The 21,882-nt window shown below is 34.5% G+C and overlaps 2 protein-coding genes and 2 pseudogenes across 2 annotated transcripts; all 4 read right to left on the bottom strand.

Annotated features, from left to right (window-relative positions):
- Positions 1 to 2,602: 2,602 nt before the first annotated feature.
- LOC140984443 (uncharacterized) lies at positions 2,603 to 6,093 on the bottom strand (annotated as a pseudogene).
- A 3,062-nt stretch (positions 6,094 to 9,155) lies between these two features.
- Positions 9,156 to 10,669, bottom strand: LOC140984631 (protein WHAT'S THIS FACTOR 9, mitochondrial-like; annotated as a pseudogene).
- Positions 10,670 to 12,141: 1,472 nt separating this feature from the next.
- LOC140984635 (eukaryotic initiation factor 4A-3) lies at positions 12,142 to 16,192 on the bottom strand. Its single transcript, XM_073452186.1, has 8 exons — positions 15,776 to 16,192; positions 15,035 to 15,275; positions 14,869 to 14,949; positions 14,405 to 14,512; positions 13,960 to 14,079; positions 13,406 to 13,573; positions 12,855 to 12,941; positions 12,142 to 12,538 (listed from the first exon to the last, which is right to left on the bottom strand). The coding sequence occupies exons 1-8, from the start codon at positions 16,081 to 16,083 to the stop codon at positions 12,425 to 12,427; spliced, it is 1,227 nt and encodes a 408-aa protein (XP_073308287.1). The 5' UTR covers positions 16,084 to 16,192; the 3' UTR covers positions 12,142 to 12,424.
- A 774-nt stretch (positions 16,193 to 16,966) lies between these two features.
- LOC140985093 (phytochrome-interacting ankyrin-repeat protein 1) lies at positions 16,967 to 19,707 on the bottom strand. The gene is made up of 3 exons (XM_073452852.1): positions 18,745 to 19,707; positions 17,554 to 17,725; positions 16,967 to 17,466 (listed from the first exon to the last, which is right to left on the bottom strand). The coding sequence occupies exons 1-3, from the start codon at positions 18,865 to 18,867 to the stop codon at positions 17,252 to 17,254; spliced, it is 510 nt and encodes a 169-aa protein (XP_073308953.1). The 5' UTR covers positions 18,868 to 19,707; the 3' UTR covers positions 16,967 to 17,251.
- Between the last annotated feature and the right edge of the window lie 2,175 nt (positions 19,708 to 21,882).

Raw genomic sequence — 21,882 nt, forward strand, 5'->3', positions numbered from 1 at the left:
AACTTCACATTTGGGTCTATTTACTCTATTTTAGTATAGTATAATGGAGTGATAGTGTAAAATATAAAAATAATGTCATAATACTGAGAGCGACTAAGTGATATATGAGTGATCCAATAGAACCACTTGATGTACTAGAAAATATTATTTTTAGCTTATTTCACACTATTTTTCATTTTATAATCTCTTATCCATAAAAATATATCATAATATATTAAGTAGCATGTAAAACATGAACTTGCTCACTATTTTTTTACTATATAACTTAGTCGCCATTCGGTCGCCCTCAGTCTTTTTTGCCTTATTTCACACTATGTTTAATTTCGTAATTTCTTATCCATGAAAACGTACCATAATATAGTAAATAGGATATAAAACACGAATTTGCTCACTTTGCTTTTACCATATCACTCAATCGTCATTCGGTCGCCTTCAATCGCTTTTTAGCTTATTTCACACTATTTTTCATTTTATAATCTCTTATCCATAAAAATATATCTTAATATATTAAGTAGAATATAAAACATGAACTTGCTCACTATTTTCACTATATGACTCAGTCGCTCCTAGTCGCCATTCGGTCGACCTCAGTCATTTTTGCCTTATTTCACACTATGTTTAATTTCGTAATTTCTTATCCATGAAAACGTATCATAATATAGTAAATATGATATAAAACACGAATTTGCTCACTTTATTTTTACCATATCACTCAATCGTCATTTGGTCGCCTTCAATCGCTTTTTAGCTTATTTCACAATGTTTTTCATTTTATAATATCTTATCAATAAAAATATATCTTAATATATTAAGTACCATATAAAACATGAACTTGCTCACTATTTTTTACTGTATAACTCAGTTGTCATTCGGTCGCCCTCATGTGAAAAAACAGGAACCAACAATTAAACAGAATACGACATAACTCCGAAAAACAAAGCTTCACGTATTCACAACAAAAGCAAACGACTTTGTATATTACGATCGTACTAAAAAAACATCAATGATCAAAAAATTACAAAGAGAAAAAAAACTAGTTAATCAGATTTTTTTTCCCACATAAATCAGGACCAATAATTAAGCAACTGTTACATATAAAAACATATAAACTTTTTACCGAAAAAAGAAGAAAAACACCGGTGATATAATCGCATAGTAAATTCAGCTTTTAGTAAAAAAGAAACATTCAGAAACACAAAACTTTCGTCAATCGATGATCAGACAATTTGGATGAATGATCAACGCGTCGCCGAGGAATGGATAGATACAATTAGCAAATCCAACACGGAGTCGGGAGAATCGAAGAGAGGAAAGTTGATGGTAAATCGGGAGATAGTGGAATTTGGGTAACAACGCTCATAAGTAAAAGAGACTTCCATAAAAGAAAAAAGAAAACATTGGTTTAGGGTTAAAAGAAAAAAAAAAGGATTTGAAAATATTAAAAATGAGGGTAGAATAGACATTTCAAAAGTGAGTGTTAGTTTTTTAAATATGATGTTGTTGAGTGTTATTAGCCTAAATTTCCCTATTGGCTCCGCTAGATCTTTAATAAAAGCACATGATTATTTGTTGTACAGCTTGTGAGTCGTACGACTATTAGTCATGGGTAATAGGTTGGTCCAGCATGAGTCATAGTTCATATTCATGCACCGTCATTCATATAATATATCGTCCCTAGAAAGTGGTTTATTTCGTCTACCCTAACATTTGAATTCATGACATCCAGACTTAAGTACTTAGATTCCTAAAATGTTGGGGGAGCCGAAAGAAAGTACTTTCCAAGAGTGATATATTCTATGAGTGACGTTGCATGGACATGGGCTACGGCTCATGCTGGACCACTCTACGGCTCATGGCTAGTAGTGGTGCATGGTATGAGCTGAGGCTAATGTTGGGTCAGCCTACGGCTCATGATCGTTCAAGAAAAGTAGATTCATATAGTGTTGGTACCAATTGAGCTACTAGCCTAATTGATATCAAAAATCTATGAATCTAGGTACTTAAGCCTGAAAGTCTTGGATTCGAGTGTTGAGAGGCAATAAAAACAACTTTTCAGGAGTGATATATTCTATGAGTGATGGTACGTAGACATGAGCTACGGCTCATGTTGGACTAACCTACAATCCATGATCAGTAGTGGTGTATAAGTATGGGTTGCGACTTATGTTGAGTCAACGTACGGTCCATGATTGATACACTCATGATCACTACTAGAGTCAAGGTTAATAGCATCTAATATATGATTTAAATCATGCACATTGTTACTATTATTATCATGACAAATAGATTATTCATAAAATACCAAAAGCAAAGATTCTTCAACTCTATAAGATTTAATACATACACACACACACACACTAGGTTAGCTGAGGGTATGATTGCTATTACAGTTAATTTCCTTCTTGAAATTAACTTGATAAGAGTCTCAACGAACTTTTTCATTATGTCCGAAGATGGGTTGGAAACAGGGTTATAATTATTTAAAGAAGCCATTCCCACGATTCACTTAAAATAGCGAGAATTTAAAGAAGATTAATGAAAGAAATACTTTTATTTGCTTGTGGCTATACACCCAACAAATTTAAAAATTAATAATATAAAAAAATTGTTCTCTTCATATTTTTTGTACCAACCTAAGTTTAGCACTCCTACATCTTGGGTTCAGTTTCTCCTCTAATTCAGACGGTGCGATGGGCCTCTTTGTCAGAATAACTGGATGCTTTCCTCGCACTATCTGCTTTATCCATGTTAAGTTTTTCCCATTATATGACTCTGTTTTCAATGGAAAATTCGAGCATTATGCCTCTTCCTCTTCACCACTCTCTTGGCTGCAGTTAGTAATGTTTAAGAATGTCTGTTTCACAATCAGAGGCTTCCAAACTGTGGAAAAAGATAACGGCAAGCCTTCCTCCTGGAGCAAGGGAATCGAAACAAGAATGGATGGAATCCCTCAATGTATTGAGTTCATCATTCACTGCTATTCGTAAAGCTTGAAAAACCCGTGTTGCAGTCTTGATCCAACCATGTCTGCCTCCTGTGTTATGTTAGAAATGGTTTTGTGTCAAACTAAGTGTTTTTTTATCATCAATCCTTTATTTATTACCTCAGGCGATGAAACAAATGAAATAGATAAAGAGGGTAAGCTCGCTACCTCTTGTCCAAGAAGTTGAGGTCCGAATAAGGTTAACAAGTTCATTCGTAGAATGCAGTCCACCAGTTGAACGGGCCTTAACGATTTTGTTTTGGAGTGAAAACCAATGCTTTCTTCACCATAGTCACGTAAAATATGAGCCAATTCAGAATCTGGCCATGTATTTACTATGTCCACAGCCTTTAGNTACAGTGAACCGCCCAAAAAACACTAAAACGGAATGTGAATTACTAAATCACGAATCTAATCAGAAGCGGTAATAGGCAATAACAACAGGCGAGAGTACAAGTTCAAATTTCTTAGCTTGGGAAGCGCCGCATACGTTAGTTTAGTCCTTCCAACATAGGCATGCGATTAAACTGTTATGCATCATTAATCATAGCAAGTAAATGGTAAATGAAATCAAGGCATTCTGCCAAAACAACTCAAGTAAAAATTTCAAGTAACTGTGGAACAGAACGCTTGTGAACTAGAAGTTGTAGCTAGTTTATAGGCCAAAAAATATTAAACCTTGCAGTAGCTCAAACACAACGATTCGACAGCTGTGCCACATGAACAGCCGTACAAATAGCAAATGCATTTATTGCTCCTCAATAGAAACATCCAAAATAGCAGAGCTGAAGGTGAAGTGCATGGTTAAGTTCAACAGATCCCTCGCCATAAGTGCACTAAGGAACCTTTTGATTAAATATTGATGCTTCCTAGACCGGTCAAATGAGAAGATAATGAGCAACAAAAACTATTTTCAGTTAGAAAAGTGGGGATGTGATAAAATTAGTTACATGATCTATTTCACTCCATATTTTTGGGGAATGGTAGAAAACCACAAGACTTTTCATACAGCAATGAAGTGGGTACCAAATGATAGTTATAGTTTGAGTCATACCTACGGTCTAATACTTTCTTCTTTTTTTTTAGAATGGCAATCCATAAACTGGAACAGAAAATATAAAGGAAAAAAAAAAATTCTTGACATAAGATTTTGGATAATAAGCAGAAGCAAGTCACCTGGGGATCCATCCTCATATCAAGAGGCCCATCAGAAAGGACACTAAACCTCTTTCAGCGTTGTTCACCTGCATAATTGGATAAGGACACTGGATAATGTGAACGTCTGTATTTGATCACTTTGGTATGTAAACAATTAAATTTACTAAAATATCCATACTTTTTTTAAGTACTTATCTATCTACAAATATATATATTATACATAAGCACATGAGACCAATCATCTTTGGTACTCTGGTGTTAAGTGTTGAAATTATAAACACGTAAGACCAATCATCTTTGGTAATCTGATGGTCGAATTTATAAAAATACCCTCACTAAAGCCTTTTTTATAAAGATATTATTTTAAGAATAATTAGTTTTCTTAATATGATACCTTTTGAAAGCCGATCATTTCAAATTTTATGGTATGCTTATTGTAAAATGGGCATAAATAGAGCACGGGATACATCTCAGGGCCCTGAATTAGAAAGGATAGGATTGAATAAAAAAAATATAGGAAAAAAAAATCAATATAATGGTTCACAGCATACCTGCATGGATGACATCCCCAAGTCCATCAAAACACCCTGAATTCCAGGATCTGAGTATTTCCCACCAAATTCCTGAAGCACAGCCTTAATGTTTTTGAAGTTTTTTTAAAAGGTATGCACTTGTAAACTTGAAAATGAGTCACCAGAAACCATGTTTATTTGAGCTTGGGCTATTTCATGTGCCACAGGATCAACATCAAGTCCAACGTACAGTTCCATCTCAGGATGGGCCTGAATGATCTGTATTTATCACAAGTTTAATTTATCCAATCATAGACATGATGAACTATTCCAGACAAGCATTTGCTAATTCAATCTTTAAAACAGAGAACATGGTTCCAATAAACTTGAGAAGTTGTGCCTCTTCTCCTCGTTCTTCTTTGTCTCTAGCAACAATAATAGAAACTATACTGAATTCAAGGTCCTAGTTCAACTATAACGCTTCAATTTCAACTTTGCCTCTATTGCACAACATTAACTATATAACCAGATATTCCATCTTGATTCTTGAGATTAAAAATAATAAATGTTTCGAGGCGAAAATAGGTAAAATTGGGACAAGTTATCCCTCATAAATTTTCTTGAAATCTAGATTGTCAGAAACAAACTTCCCACCAGGAGTCGCTTGTGCATTAACAACACCATCTAGACAGATTAAATTAAAAAAATTGGGTTTCTGTGACAATGCCTAATTTTTTCCTGTATCTTGTAACTTTTACAACCTCGTGTCAGTAGGTCAATTAGAACCCAATCCATTAAAAGAAACTACTACAGATTATGGAGATTTAATTTTTTCGATAATTCTAGTTTCTCAGAAATCATCATTCTTGAATTGCAAAATGCTACAGAACTAACAATATAACATGAAATGAAAATTCCAGTCCTTTCGTATCCTAAATGTCGCCATTCTCCCACCCTTAAATCATTCCCATTTCATACCACAGCAAACAAAACATAACCTTGAATCAAAAATCACCAAAGTGAAAAAGACACGATCCAACACACAAAACCCAATAATAAAAATTGACAATTCACCCACCGTGGCGGAATGCCCACCGGCACCAAGCGTACAATCAACAAAAGACATAAGAGTACCGAAGCAAATACGTCAAGCACTTCGCCGAGCGAAACGGGTACATGGTTTGAATTCTCCTTTCCAAATTGCGTCGAGAACCCATACTCGTCTAGCTGCCGGCCCGAGCGCGTCCGCCTCTTCAGCAGCAACTCTGCTTTCTGCTTATTTGCTCTGTTTTCCTTGTTTTTGCTGGCGAGTTTGCTGTATGTTGCCTTAGTTGCAGCCGTCGAGATGGAAAACCTGAATGGAGAAAGCTGCGAAGGTGAATGGAGAAGCAGTTTTCTGACCAGGGATTTTGCAGAAGCTGCTGCCGCTGGTGCGGCCATGGGAAAATGTGGAAAACGGGAGTCGAAAGTTTATTAAAAAAAGGAGATTTTTATTTTTTTGTTTAAAATTTGTTTAAAAACTAATTTTTTTATTAGTGTTTTTTAATTTTATATATAATAATATTTATAATTTATTTAAATAAAAAAACTTACTCGACTCAATTTTTCTATCTTTCCCGACTCAACTCTAGATCTCATTTCATTCCTTATCTTCACAAAAAATCCTTTTCTTCTCAACCTTCCATCCTCTCATTTTTTGGCTAACAATTAACCACGAGTCTATAAGTTATTCATCTGCAACAAACCCAATAAGAAAACCACGTATTGTTAAGAAATTTATTTTGAGATATGAAATTTATTGGGTCTCGTCAGTGTTCACGACCCAGGGTGAAGAGCTTCATCCTGGGTCGTGGGGTCGTGAACTGTTGGGTCGTGAAGCACAAGTGCTTCACGTGAAGCACAAGGGTCGTGAAGCACAACCCAACTTTGGGTCGTGAAGCACAAGACCAGAGTCGTGGGCTTCACGACCCACCCAGGGTCGTGACGTGAAGACTTCACGACCCCTTCACGATCCGTCACGACCCATTAATTTTAAATTTTTATAATTAATAACAATTGTTTAGTTTTAAATTTATACAACTTATAATCTTTTTGTTTGTTTTTTTTTACAGGTTTACTTTCCGCTAAATTTGAAAGGAATCAATTTTTTGAAAGCAAGTTAACTTTATGATCAAGATACGTTGAAATCTGTAAAAAGATTGTATCATTTTTTAATGAGAAAGAGATAAAATATTTGGTGCAGTACACTCAATTTGGTAATTTAATTTTATGTGCTAAGAATTATAACAATTTCAATCAAAACTGGGTCGAAGGTTATGACTCGTCACAAAATTGGGTCGAGATTATACTCGACCCACACGACCCAATTTTGGTGGGTCACGTGGGTCGAGATGGGTCGAGAAGCATAATTTTGGCTTTTCGACCCATAAAGCTATATATACTTTGATATACATTCATTACATTAAAGTTAATAGGTAATGAAATTTGTTATGAATTTTTTTAGTTCTATTATTATAAAATTTGTTAAGAATTTTAGTAGAATTATAAAATTTGTTAATGTTTATATACAATAAACATTAATTTCATATGCTTCGATATATTTTCATTAAAGTGAATATGTAATGAAATTTGTTATGAATTTTTTTAGTTCTATTATTATAAAATTTGTTATGAATTTTAGTGGAATTATAAAATTTGTTAAGATTTTTAGTCGAGTATAAATTCAACCCACATTGTTAGAATAAGAGATACATTCTTCTACTTGTTATGAATTTTTTAACTAACATACTTAAATTATAACATATAACTAATGTTTACACAAATAAATTTTTTATATATATTTATATTCTAATCATATATAAAGTGAATTATATATTATAAAATGATCAAAACTCAAAAATATCAAAAATTTCCTACCCACTCGACCCATCTCGACTCAAACTCGACCCAAACCCGACCCAAACCCTAAATAAAACCCTAAACCAAACCTCTAACATTATCACTCGACCCACTCGTCCCAAAATTGAAACAATTTACCACCCGCGCGACCCAAATTTAAAAATCTACTACACACATTACAATCTTGTCCACTCGACCCACACCAAAATTAAAAATTCACCACAAACACATTACATATTAATAAAATCAAATCGATTGTCTTTAAATTCAAACAAATTACATATCATTCAATCTTATCTTTACCAAATTCTCCTACATATGGAAATCTGTTTTGTTTTTTCCTTCCACGTCTTCTTTTGATCACATGTGGCATAACCTACAAAACATAGATAAGATTATTATATTATAGACAATAGTATGTATTTAAAAAAAATATGCTATATTATAAATATGCTATTATATAGACGTATTATGACTCAGAGGTTGGTCCACATACTGTGGGTCGAGGTGTGCATCGACCCACAGCTGCACCTCGACCCACTCGAGACAATAGCCAGAACTAGCACACTGTACTCACACTTCACTATCCAGACCTAGCACATACGATCATACTCGAATCACACTCCATCCACCTTCTCGACCCACACAATAAACACGTTCTTCGACTGTAAATACTCACACTAACTCCATTCACAAAAATTCTAAAAAAAAATTAATAATCAGAACTAAACTGAAACAAATCTAGTAATACAGAGCATTCGAGTATATATTTACTTCTCTACAAATCTTCAAATTTTCAAATGATTTTTGATTATTTTGTCGTGAAGAACACAAAAATAACGGGAATAAACGAAAAATCAAATCGATGAGGGATATATCAATTAAAAAAATATTTTTAAAAAAAGTAAAATCTAACTAACTAATTAATGACCTAATAAATAAACTCACCTAATTAACAGCATTCAACTCCCTTTTTTCGATTTAAAAAAGTTAAAAATCCCTTTTATTTAATTAAATTTAAAATGAGTCGTATATTTTTTATTGTCCTGTGCGGCCATTGGCTTTTTATTGGATAATAATAATAATAATAATAATGAAAGCGTGTTATTTTTTAAAAATAATTAATAATAGTAATAATAATCAAAGCGTGGTATAAATTTATAGGTTATTTTAGGAAGCGAGTTATTTTTAAAAAAATAATTAATCTTTCTTCTTCGGTAAATTAATCAAATCGAGCCGAATGTTATTAAAAATTTAAAATTTGAACTTGGTTTAAGTTAAATATATTCGATATTTTGGTCAAACAATAAATGAATTTGAAAATCAAACGCTTCAATTCTAGTTTTCAAAAAATATAAGTTTACTTTTGATTTGATAATAATTCAAATTAATTTTAACCAAATCAACATTCTTAAATTTAAAAGTTAATCAAACGATCAAATTAATTAAGATTAAATATCCAATAATATTTATATTATAAAATTTCAATTTTTTAATCAAGAAATGAAAAAACACCTAAAATTTGAGCGATAGATATCAAATAACTTAAAATTATGCCGACCCTATTTCCAACATAAAGGACGAGATGAAAATTTTTATACATCTCACCCCTCATCAGATTCATATTCGGAAATCAAATTACAATCCATCTCGGAATCGGACTCGAATCCATCCAAATCTCTTCTTCTTCCGACGGGACTCTTCACCGGTTCATCTTCAAGAATCAATCCTGCCTTCATCATGCTTGCATAAGTTTCCCGGATATCAGCGCGTGGATGTTTCTCAACAAGCCAAAAAGACAAACAGTTTGTAAGCCACCCTTGTGCGATATGTAAAAGATCCCCGGGTGTCTTTCAAACACCTTAGTGAACTTTTGAGGCATCGGCAATGGAGCACGCAGATTACATACGTTCTTTCTTCCAGTCTTTTTATTGATTGTAAGGTGCAGAAGCTCGTGAAAAAACCCCGACAATCCTCTTTTAAGATGCATCAGTTCTTGAATCAAGATGGGATGCATCCACGTAAGGGCTACTGTATGGAAGCTTTTGCCACTCGTGCAACCACTCCATGCACTTTCTTTTTAATCCGAAACCCCTAGTGAAACCAACCGAAAACGACAATGCTTCATCCTTCTACTCTTGCTTCCAATTTCTCAGCTCCAAATAGGATGCCGTTATGCTATCATTCCAAACTAACAGCTACAATCCCACACGCTCATCGGAAAGTTCAAGAATGAAAATGACTCCGGATTCCTCACAAAAAAAAAAGTATTCTCATAATCATAAGGCAAATCTAAATCCCATCTCAGCTGTTCAATTGTTTGTAAGGGAAGTAATCATAAACAATTTTTGCAGCCTATGCAAAATATCCACATAACATTCCTCGTAAATAAGATGCATTTCTTTGTTTATAAACATTCAGAGACTTGGGCGTTAGCTTATAACAGGGAACAGGGATACCTCGGGAATCAGGGACATGAAGTTCTTGAAATATGTTTGGTAGCGACGGATAAAAGCGGAGACTTTAAGCAGACCAAGCAGCCCACGATGTTTGGAAACGATGTGGATTGGGAGACACTAATCAGGATGTGTTCCTATAATGGAAATAAGGATACAAGTAGCTTTAAGGCATAGACTGCTAGAGACTACATTATCAAGAAACCTGTCTTTTACCCACTAGAGCTTCACATTGACAAGGTATCGCTTCTGAATTCCAAAATCAATTGACAGGAAAAAGTAGTTAAAACAAGAAACAGAAAGGTCGAATCTCCTCCGTCTTCGTAGGTAGAACATGTTCAACTAGCAATAAAGAAAGCAATATCTTTTCAGAGAGACATTTTGTCGAGCAAGTCTTTTTAGCAGGTTGTTGAATATAATTGTGACAGTTCAAGGAGAGAAGCCGATGTAAGACATTTAACCCAATTTCATATATACAACTCATAAGAACTTAATTGAGTTCCATATATATAATATACAACTCACAAGTACTTAATCAGGATGATGTGAGATATTTAACAGTCTCCCTCACTTAATTCAGTCAATGTAGGATATTTATTTGAATTTCATATATACAACTCTCAATGACTTAATTAAGTCCATATTGAACATTTAATACTCCCGAGTCCCGTCACGCCCAGAAATGAACATATGGAGTGTGAAATATATTAAATATTAACATGTGACCTATTAAGGTAGTCCAACACATAATGATGAGTTTGAGCTTTGATATCATATTAAAATTGAAAGTTAGATCTAACTCAACCTCAAAAACAAGTTCAAAGAAGAAAAATTATTCAAGTCTATATATACAACTTTTTATAACTTAGTAAGACATTTAGGCTGCGTTTGGTAGCCTTGATTAGGTGGGTTTATGTTTTTTAAACCCACCTAATCCCATGTTTGGTACGACTTTTATTTAACCAAGTCAATCACTCCTATAAATGATTAGGTTATATTAACTGGGATAAAATAATAACTCATCATCCCCTAAGATTATTTATTCAACTCTTAATACATCCTATTTTTCCAATTTTACCTTTCTTCTATATCCAAACTCACCACCACTTCCTTCCACCGACCGCCGATCGCCGCCACCGACCGCCGACCGCCGCTGACCGCTGTCGCCGACCACCCCCACGGCCGACCGCCGCCGCCGCCGGCCGACCATCGCCGCCGTCAACGACCACCGCCTCCGACCAACCACCACACCACCGGCCGACCGCCGTCGCAATAGTGGAAGGACAATTTAGTCAATTCATCAAAAGATTCTAAATTATCTCATTCTTAACAATCATACCAAACATAATATTATTTTATCATTATATTTCTATTTCAATCATTTTCGTTATCATTTATATCTTAATCATTTCATTATTTTATCCTCCAACCAAATGCAGACTTAACAAATTGATTCATCGACTTGTAAGCAAGGCTAAAAAGATCAAGATTTGTTAACGAGGATCCATTCACCCGAGTTCACTTGAGCTATTATTCAACTCAAACGTGTTCACAAAACTAAAGTGCCAGTTGAATTTACATTTCCTCAAATGGATGTTTTTTTTCAAAACAACCCATATCTTTTTGAGAAGATGTTGAATAAGCGACCTTTTTTTTGTTATCATTACGACATTAGGATGTAGTGAAGATAAATATTCTCTCTTTCATATGAATTTGAACATGTCTCATGTTATAGGAAGACAATGTTTCTAATAATAGAACTGAGTTAAATTTTATGCTACCAATATCAAATGTGACAATAAAATATTATAACCACAAGTATTTTTTGCATATTCTGTGTGTGGATAAACATAGATAATTCTCAAAATTTAACCTTCAGATACTCAAATGACATCGGGAGACATACCCAGCGGAGTTGTGATCAGATCACTTGTCAATTCAAGGTCATAGCAGACACTACTCAAACTCAACTCCTCTCTGAATTGTTTTTCCTATAAATAACTGGACCATGATGGATCGCAGCAAAGTAATACATCTCATGCCTCGATGCTAGGCAACGGAGTGCTAAGACACAAATTCATTGTAACGTAAATGTGTGGCGATAGTGACAGCTAAACAAGAAAATAATCCAAGATACTAGAAAAATCATGACATTAGGAAACAAAGATTTCGGTTCAATACCAATCCAAAGCACAACTTACTCTACTTTATCAACGAACTAAAGAGTAAAGAAGTTATTAAATATTATACCGAACGACCCACTTGTACTCAAAAACCACGCGCTATAAACAAACAACCATGCCAATCAATTGTTTTCACAAAGGGCAAGCAGCTATGACAAACCTATCCCATTTCTTCATCCACCACTGGTCATAATGATACAATGGCAACTCAAGGAAAAGCGTTCCGGAGAGATGTTAAATTAGATCAGCCACGTTCATTGGCATTTCATCGATCTGAGTACTGTAATATTGCTCTATGTCTCTTAAGATTTTGATGTCATCACTTTTCACAAAGTTTATAGCAACACCCTGCACAAACAAAAAAATAAATTCCAGACCCAATGAAGTTTAGATATCATATTGATATTAATACTAACAGCCTCAAAGAAAGTAGATACTTCAAAATAGATTAAAAAAATAAATTGTTTTGAATTTTGATGTATATTTAGGGTATCAAACACAGTTGGAGCAGGAAAAATTAACAGATTTAAATATAAGAATTAAGTTATGCTATAGCCCGCTTGAACATAACACTTTTACAGCCCCACATTTCTGCAATTTTTACATTTTTGCATGGCATTTTAGATGAGGACAACATTGACACAAAGTCACAAATTGAGAGTACCTTTCTTCCAAAACGACCAGACCGACCGATTCGATGAATGTAAAGCTCTCGGTTGTTGGGAAGATCATAATTAATCACCAGGGAAACCTACAAGAATTCAATATGTTCACAAGAAATCAGCAAAACATCTTCCGTCAATAATTAACTGTATGATGAGATAAAACTTGTGAGAAGTAAGAGAGATTACAGAAGATTTATTTTTCTCCCGACAAAACTAACAAAATGTTCAGAAAACTAGCAGTTTGTTCTACTACAAATAGTTGGCCATAAAATATCAAAAAAACATCAATTCACACAAGAATTCATATGTATTAAACAAGACTTTTATGGAATTTCCCTGCTTAATCAAGAATACTACGTGTTCATTTTATGACTGGGATTTCTTAGCAATGATCCATCTCCCCAAATCTTTTGTAAAATGCAATTGAAACTTCCACATCATTATTTTCAATTGTGATCAACTGGTTGACATAAGAATTTCTCCCAGCGGATGAAGTTTCTTCTGAAGTCAAATAAAAATCAAAATAAGGAAATAAGAATGTGGAGTTTGCCTGTTGAACATCAATTCCCCTAGCCCAAACATCTGTTGTGATCAGAACCCGAGTTTGACCTGAGCGGAATTCTTGCATGATTGCATCTCTTTCTTTCTGAGGCATGTCTCCATGCATAGATGAAACAGTGAAATTATTCTCACGCATTTTTGCTGTCAGCCAATCCACCTGTCATACATGGAGGAACAGCATGAAACCCCCAGAAACAAGAAACTGCAACACATGGATTTCCATTAAATTCAATAAAGTTTAGACTTGTAAAAAGACATGTCACTCTTTCTTCTAGGAAAATCCAGACATTCACAAGTATTGTAGGTTCACTCCACGCATGACTCCAATAATTTATGAAGACACTTTCCTAGAATCCATGCAATTAATATCAGCCACCAAGTATGATTTTTTCATATAACATTTTGACAAAATGACAGATCATAAAGTAATATAATTAAATACAAAAATGTTCCAGGATTCAAGATGCTCTTATGTGGCACAGGCTTCAGAAAAAACAAGCAAACTTGATCAGGAAAAAACTTGGAGCCCAAAGTAGCCAATACCTTCCTCTTCGTGTTACAGAAAATAACAGCCTGAGTAATGGTAAGGGTGTCATACAAATCACAGAGAGTATCAAATTTCCATTCTTCTCTCTCTACTGCAACAAAGAATTGTTTGATGCCCTGTCAAAACAAATAATAAGAATCAGATAACAAGAACCAAACACAATTTCCGGTATATGCTGATAACCAGGAAAGCCAAGCCCCCTGTTAAAATATGCGGGACTGCTTGAAGATTTGGCATGGAAAATAAAGAGTTCGTAAAATCAATATTTTGAGATTAACAAAGCCAAAATTTTCTTATATTCTTTAGTTTATCAAAAAAAATTGATGAGTTTGAATGAAAATACAGACTCATAAATCTAGCACTTTCTTTCCACCTACCACCCCCTTTCATTTACAGTCTTTTCCACTTAAAGTAGAAAATTAATCACGAAAACAGGCCTACCTCCAGAGTCAATTCATCACGTTTTACAAGAATACGAACTGGATCAGACATGAATTTGCTTGTGATCTCAAGTATTTCATTTGGAAGGGTTGCAGATATCAATACAACCTGAAAATGCAACGAGTACACTTCATAAATCTGCTGGAAATCAGCACATAGAAGTTATGTGATAAATGATAACAAAGTCATGGTTCATATACTTGTTACATGGTGGATGCAAGACTAAACCAGAACCAAGAAGCTCCAAAATGATCGTTAAAATGTCATTCCATGCAGCCATGGGGTAAAACCCTTAACACTTTTACAAGGCAAGGGATGGGTGCCTTTAAGAATATTTTTACAGAATGCACTTAACATATCAGTCATCTAGTGATAGTTTCAAAAACTTTTGCACGTGCACTTCATAAATCATTTACACACGTGGACATACTGGTTTAACAATGAGGGAAGAAGAAATAGAGCACCTGGAGTTCTGGAGGAAGATATCGGTAAACATCATAAATCTGATCCTTAAAACCTCGACTCAGCATTTCATCAGATTCATCCTGATAAAATTTCAAAAACCAAAAAATAAAAGGAATCAGAACTGCCTAATTAAGACCACCAGGCTAACAAAAACATGAAACTCACGAGAATTAACAATTTTATGGATCTGGTTCGCAGAGTTCTCCTCTTAATCATGTCACAAACTCTTCCGGGTGTCCCTGACACCACTTGAACTCCATGTTCTAATTTTCTAATATCCTCGCCAACACTTTTACCTCCAATACAAGCATGTGCCTGAATATTAATATAGTCACCAATAGCCAAAATTACTTTCTCAGTCTGAGCAGCCAGCTCTCTTGTAGGAGACAATATCAAAGCCTGGACCCTACAATAAGGATTAAACGAAAAGGAAATAATCACTGAATAGGATGCTCAACATAAAGGCTAGGCTACTAGTTAATCAGTTAAAATGGTAATAGAACTACGGGAATAGATATGCCTATTGTCATGCTTTTGAACCCCAACTATATAGTATAGTTACTCTCAAGAACTTCTCAAGTGTAGCTGAATAATTCAAAGAAAATGGGGAGCTTAAAGGTTGTAACTTGTAAGTTTTAACCAAAGGTCCAAGAGAAGGCGAATTTTATGAGCCACATAAATCAAAGTAGCAAAGAAAAGCATTTATAAGCACAATCTCAGACTATGGTAACATTATGACAGAAACCCGGAAACCAAGCTCTGCCAAAAAGAAGAAAGAAAAATAGTACAGGCATAGCAAGAGAAAAGCAATATAAGAAGGTTCAACTTCACCATGCACCAATACAACTCCAACCACAATGCATAATACAAGAGAAGAAAGGGGCAAAAAAAGGACCGAAACCATACTCGGAGGACTTGGTGTCGACAATTTGGCAAACAGCAAGGGCAATCATGGAAGTCTTTCCCGTACCAGACTGCGCCTGAGCTATGACGTCACGGCCGGAGATTATTGGAAGCACAGCTCGCTGCTGTATAGCCGAGGGCTTCTCGAATCCGTAGTTGTAGATGCCTCTGAGTAAATCATCTTTTATCCCCATCTCATCGAAGCTCAAAATTGGCTCCACACCCTTGGATGTTTCGAAAACCAGATTCGCGTCGTCCTCCCCCATAGCTCGCCGCCCCCCGCCTCCTCTCTGTACCGCCGGAGCTGCCATTCTTCTTCCAGTATTAATCAGCGTGCGATCGATAAACTTTAACGGGGGAACTCTTATTAGGGTTCGCGGAAAAAATACCAAGCCCTACTCCGCTAATTTTTTATTTCATAATATATATATATATATATATCTCTGGTGTTTCATGATATACAAATTCCTTTTCCCCAAAAATTATTAACTTTAAATAAATAAAAAATTAATTTAATCTCATTATATTTTACACAAAAAATTATTATATATAAACTAATATTTTTTATTGAAATTTAATTATGTGCACACATTACATGGAACGGTTTATTATTATTTTGTTAAGTGTCGCGGATTTTAAAAACAAATTCAAAGAATAATACAATTAATTTCAGTTTTAAGACATAGTTATAAATATAAAATAATTTCTATTTTTTATGTTCAAAGTACTTTCAAAGTAAATTTTTCGTTTCAGTATATTTTAAGGATTTAAAATTGAAATTTACAAATTTATTTTCTAAACTCACGGCATTTGTTCAATTGTTTTTAATTTGAAAATTTTGGTCATTTGACGATTTTGGTTATTTATATTATTAAAATTTTAAATTTAGTCATTTATATTTCAATTTTTGTCAATTTTAATGATTTTTCATCGAATGTGATTACATGTAATAACTATTATATAGATATCGTATCAAAAAATGACAAAAATTGTTTGAAAAAAGAATAACATATTAAAATTGAAATTTGACGAGATAGTTAATAAAAATTATAAAGAGACAAACATATATGAACCGAAAAAATCTCAAATAGTATGCCCTTTATTTTTTAAAAAATTACAATTATCTTTATCATCGACGACACCCCTGATTTGAGATGGTCTGAGGTATGCAGTTATTCATTTTAACTCGGAAGGGAGAATAAGGTAAAATACTAAAATTGCAGAATTGGTATTGAACAACATTCAACCTGATTCCACCAAACATCACTCATAATCACCGACAACAAGTAGCAACAAAGACTCACCAAACACAAGATACGGACACTATGGCAAATGTCCACATTGAGAGAAACAGACGTGCCACTAAGACACAGAACACAAGCATACGTTATATAGACAAAACGATATGGCGCAGACACAGGAAGCTTCTTCTACTTGTTTCCAAATGCAGCATTGGTCAAATGCCAGAGAGAGCGTGCCTCAGTTTTCTGAGCTGCAAGATGTCTCACCAGACGAAGAGTTGTCCACCTGTAGACGCCTCATCTCCTCATAAGCCCATTCAAGACCAGGGCAATAGTGGAGAGGTGGATTGAACCTTGTATCGTTGATGTCGTCCGGTAAAAATGCCCCATTTTCAATGAGGAACTTGATTGCTTTCTTCTTTTTCTCTTTAGCCGCATGGTGAAGTGGGGTCCCTGCATCCGATAAATTATGAATAAACACCTAATGAATGTTGTACTGTCTATATAAAGGAATAATAGCTATATTAACAAAATACTCACATCCACATGCACCCTTGGTCCGTGCGTCAATGTCAGCACCATGTTCTAGCAATTTATCCATAACTTTGAGATGGCCACCTTTAGCAGCTAGATGGAGAGGGGTTACACCAAGCGACTTTGGGCCCCAAGCAGCCACATTTGCATCCATTCCTTCATTAAGAAGACGTTTAACCTACAAAATAACGAAAAATCCTTGTAAAGAGTCGAATAAAAAAAACACTACTATCCAAACAATTCCAAGGATTGACATCATAAATGTTGATAAACACCATCAGGGGGATGTGTGGCATTGGAGAATTAAACATATTATACCATTACACAAGTTTTTTAAAGTTCACAGATGCTAAAAGTTAACAGTAACCAATAAGATTTTAGTTATAAGACTTGTGAAATTGAGACGAAAGGACAAGTTGGCTTTTCATTTTCGCCAAAGAGTAGTTCCAGTTAAAGAGTCATCGAACTGAATCCCTCCTACTCAGTTAAATCTTTTAGTCAGTGCAACAGAGTAGAAAAGAAGTGGTGAAATTTCAAGTCCTCCTCGACATTTTTCAAAACCAATGCAAACTTACCACGATTCTTAAATCATTCTAAGAATTAACCACAAAGTAAAATCATAGTTCTCTTTCTTGCCGCATAAAAAAGGGACAAAACAACTAAAAGGCACCAATTGATTCTCCAAACAAACTAAACATGCGGCATTTCAATAAAAACACAAGTTTCAGCGGATTAGAATCCACTGAGAGGTGTAAACAGGGAAAAAAACCCATGTCAAGATTAAAGGCCGACAAAAAAGAATCATGCTACTGGAGTAGCATCGTGATAACAAAAACAGGCAGTACACCTTCTTGTGGTCTGCACCAATTCCCCCGACAGTTAAACTCAGAAAAACTTAAAATAGACCACGATAGAATTTATTTCTCATTTACATGCACAAGCAAAAATTATTTATTTTCCCATTCCTTATTCCATACAGCTAAACAGTAGGAATATCCGTTCTGCTTGTGTGGTAATCATGTATTAATTAATCCAAAATAAACTGATTTTAGCACCATTTAATACATATATCCTCACTTACAGAAGGAGTGCTAAATCTAATAGACCTCTAAAACCAAAGAACACGAAACTGCATAATGTATCACATGTGAATTAAAACTCGAACAAAACAATGGTCAGAAAAATTAAAGACCGTACCTCTTTAAGGTCACCTTTCTTGGCAAAGACATGAAGTAGAGTCCAACCTCGATCATCTGTGTCGCTATCCGACCTACTCAACAACTTCCTGCTCCTCCTAATCGAATACTGGTACTCCAACATTATAGATATTTATTTTTCTTCTTTGTGGTGACAGGTGACAAAGACAAGCACTTTCTCAATACCCTATAATCCCAGAGTCTTGGACCCCCAAAAGCTTGACTTCTATCCCAATAAGTTTATCCAAGTAGATAAACTAAATTACCCCAAATCTTACTCAGATACATAAAACGAAAATGATAAACCCACAAATGAAGTCTGGACAACCACGGATATCTTCTCTTTTCACATTCCCCAACAGTCAGAACCACAGATAACCCGAGACAGGCAACAAAATTCCCACCTAAACTTTATATCTTCTAAACACTAAAATTGATATTATTTTCGAGTTCCCGGAAACTTATGCCAGAAAGTATCAGTTAAACAACAAATGATCACGACTATCTGGAATTTCAGAAAATTTTCATCTATCACTGAACAACTTTTCACATGGTCCTTGGAACAACTATAGAAAGAAAGATTTCAAAAATTTAGCGAGAGGTGTGTTGGGCCATGTTATAAGGAGCGAAAGGATTCAAACCAGGACCAAAAACGCGAAGATTATCACTCGGCTTCACGTAGAACAACGATGTGAAACGAAATATAACAGAGATAATCATAATGAGATCCCCAACCTTGAATCAGATATAGATTTCAACACACAATAACTCGGGATTAATCAAATGAAACCTGAAGGGAATTCAAACATATTAGACGGTCGCGTGAATCTGCGCGCGCGAGCTGTAGAAAATATATGAATCGGATAAAACCCTAGACGGAGAGGTGCGATGGCGTTCGACCAATTGGGGTTTGGAGATTCACAATTTGATTGCTTTATCTTTGCAACAGCGTCGGGATTTATCCGAACTCCTGATATCACTTATTATTTAAACAAACACCAAGTAGGATTAATGATTTTTTTCATATTTTTAAATTAAAAATAAAAATAATAATATAATGATCTGAAATTTTAAAAATATAAATAAACATATTATTGGGTTAAAATATAGAAAAATATATAATTTAAAATGTTTAAAAAATGGTTATTTTTGGAAAATAAACAAAGGTTTATCAGTGAAGTTATATAATGAGTTTTAAATAATTCTTCAACTTTAATTAATTAATAATATATATTATTAACACTACTATATCAATTGGATATTCTAACCAGAAACCTTTTCAAATAAATTTGGCAAAAACTTATATGAGACGGTCTCACGGTTCGTATTTTGTGAGACGGATCTCTTATTTGGGTCATCCATGAAAAAGTATTACTTTTTATGCTAAGGTACCGTTTGGTTCAAGTACTTCTAAGTACTAATATAAATAGTCCTATCATATCACTTGTTTTGTACAAGTATTATTTATCTCGATCAATCAAATTATTAATTATTTATTTCACATCAATCGAATTCGTAATAATTTATCTCACATCAATCAAATCAATAATATAAAATTACGATATTACCCTTAATAAATAATATTATTAATATTTTCATCAAGGACAAAATAGTAATATCATATTATCTCAAATTTAATCAATCAAATCAATTAAATCAAACAATATATTAACTATCATTTTCTATTTATTTTATTATTACAAAATATTACTTATCCTCATACTATATATCTCATACCATGAACCAAACGGTACCTAAGAGTATTACTTTTTATTGTGAATATCGGTAGGGTTGACTCGTCTCACAGATAAAGATTCGTGAGACCGTCTCATAAGAGACCTACTCAATAAATTTATTTATTATTATCGATGTAATTTAACATTCAAACTGATGTAATAAAAGTAAAGATCATAAAATATTAAAATTTAAAAATATTATACATCAAAATACATAAAAACTCTTGTGAGACGATCTCATGGTCAATTTTGTCAAACGAATCTTTTATTTGAGTCATTTGTGAAGAAATATTATTTTTTATATGTCAAGGTGAAAACAAATATTTTTTTACTGGTCATGAGGAAGACAAATGTTCTGTTGTTCCACAATAACAATTAAGATTTTGTGACCGAAGAGNTGGGTTGTGCCGCAGAATACATCAGAGATCCGTAGTTTCCTTGGGCTAGGAAGATATTATCGAAAGTTTATTCAGGGATTCTCTTCCATCGCAGTTCCACTTACATCATTGACAAAGAAGAACGTTAAATTTGTGTGGAGCGATGCATGTCAGAGGAGCTTCGATACTTTGAAGGAAGCTCTTATCTCAGCACCAGTATTGGCCATGCCGTCAGGGCCCGACGAGTTTGTATTGTATACCGATGCTTCGAAGCTCGGACTAGGCGCAGTGTTGATGCAGCATGGGAAGGTGATAGCGTATGCTTCTCGACAGTTGAAAACCCATGAGAAGAACTACCTTACCCATGATCTAGAGTTGGCAGCCGTAGTTTTTGCCTTAAAGATTTGGAGGCATTATTTGTACGGGGAGAAATGCCAGATCTGTTAGAGTAGGTGCCCGACAAGCCAACTTGTGGCTAGGGCTTTTATTGACTCTAATGTAAAACAATCTTTATTTTAATAATATTTTATGATTTCATTCGATTATGGCATTATACTTTATCTGTATACCCATGCAAGCTGCATAGATAAAGTTCTTGAATATACAATAGGTACCATGAGGTCTGCGTCGCAACGTAAGATTATGAAACTCATTATGAAGTGTACAGTATATTCTAAACAAGTTCCTAGTCGAATCAGCCGCCTAAAACAAAGATAAAGGTCGCTCGAGCTTGAGACTAGCATCTGTGGTGTAAACGCCATGTTTCATTAGTNATGAGAAGAACTACCTTACCCATGATCTAGAGTTGGCAGCCGTAGTTTTTGCCTTAAAGATTTGGAGGCATTATTTGTACGGGGAGAAATGCCAGATNGCTAGGTCTACCTCAATGCCGCTGTTAGAAACGATGTGGCCTAAGAACGCCACCTTCTCTAACCAGAATTCGCATTTACTGAACTTCGCGAATAATTTATGCTTCTGTATGGTCTGCAAAACTGCGGTCAGACGTCTACTGTGCTCCTCCTGATT

Source organism: Primulina huaijiensis, chromosome 9 (assembly GCF_012295235.1).
Source record: "Primulina huaijiensis isolate GDHJ02 chromosome 9, ASM1229523v2, whole genome shotgun sequence".
In the NCBI taxonomy this organism is placed as follows: Eukaryota; Viridiplantae; Streptophyta; class Magnoliopsida; order Lamiales; family Gesneriaceae; genus Primulina; species Primulina huaijiensis.

Excerpts from the sequence above, each read along its gene's own strand:
- LOC140984635 (XM_073452186.1), bottom strand. The coding sequence starts at position 16,083 with ATGGCAGCTCCGGCGGTACAGAGAGGAGGCGGGGGGCGGCGAGCTATG. Across the intron at positions 15,276-15,775 it reads GTCGACACCAAGTCCTCCGA|GGTCCAGGCTTTGATATTGT; the intron begins GTATGGTTTCGG and ends TCCTTATTGTAG. Across the intron at positions 12,539-12,854 it reads CTGGTCGTTTTGGAAGAAAG|GGTGTTGCTATAAACTTTGT; the intron begins GTACTCTCAATT and ends TTGTTTGTGCAG.
- LOC140985093 (XM_073452852.1), bottom strand. The coding sequence starts at position 18,867 with ATGTTGGAGTACCAGTATTCGATTAGGAGGAGCAGGAAGTTGTTGAGT. Across the intron at positions 17,726-18,744 it reads AGAAAGGTGACCTTAAAGAG|GTTAAACGTCTTCTTAATGA; the intron begins GTACGGTCTTTA and ends GTTATTTTGTAG. Across the intron at positions 17,467-17,553 it reads GACCAAGGGTGCATGTGGAT|GGACCCCACTTCACCATGCG; the intron begins GTGAGTATTTTG and ends TATCGGATGCAG.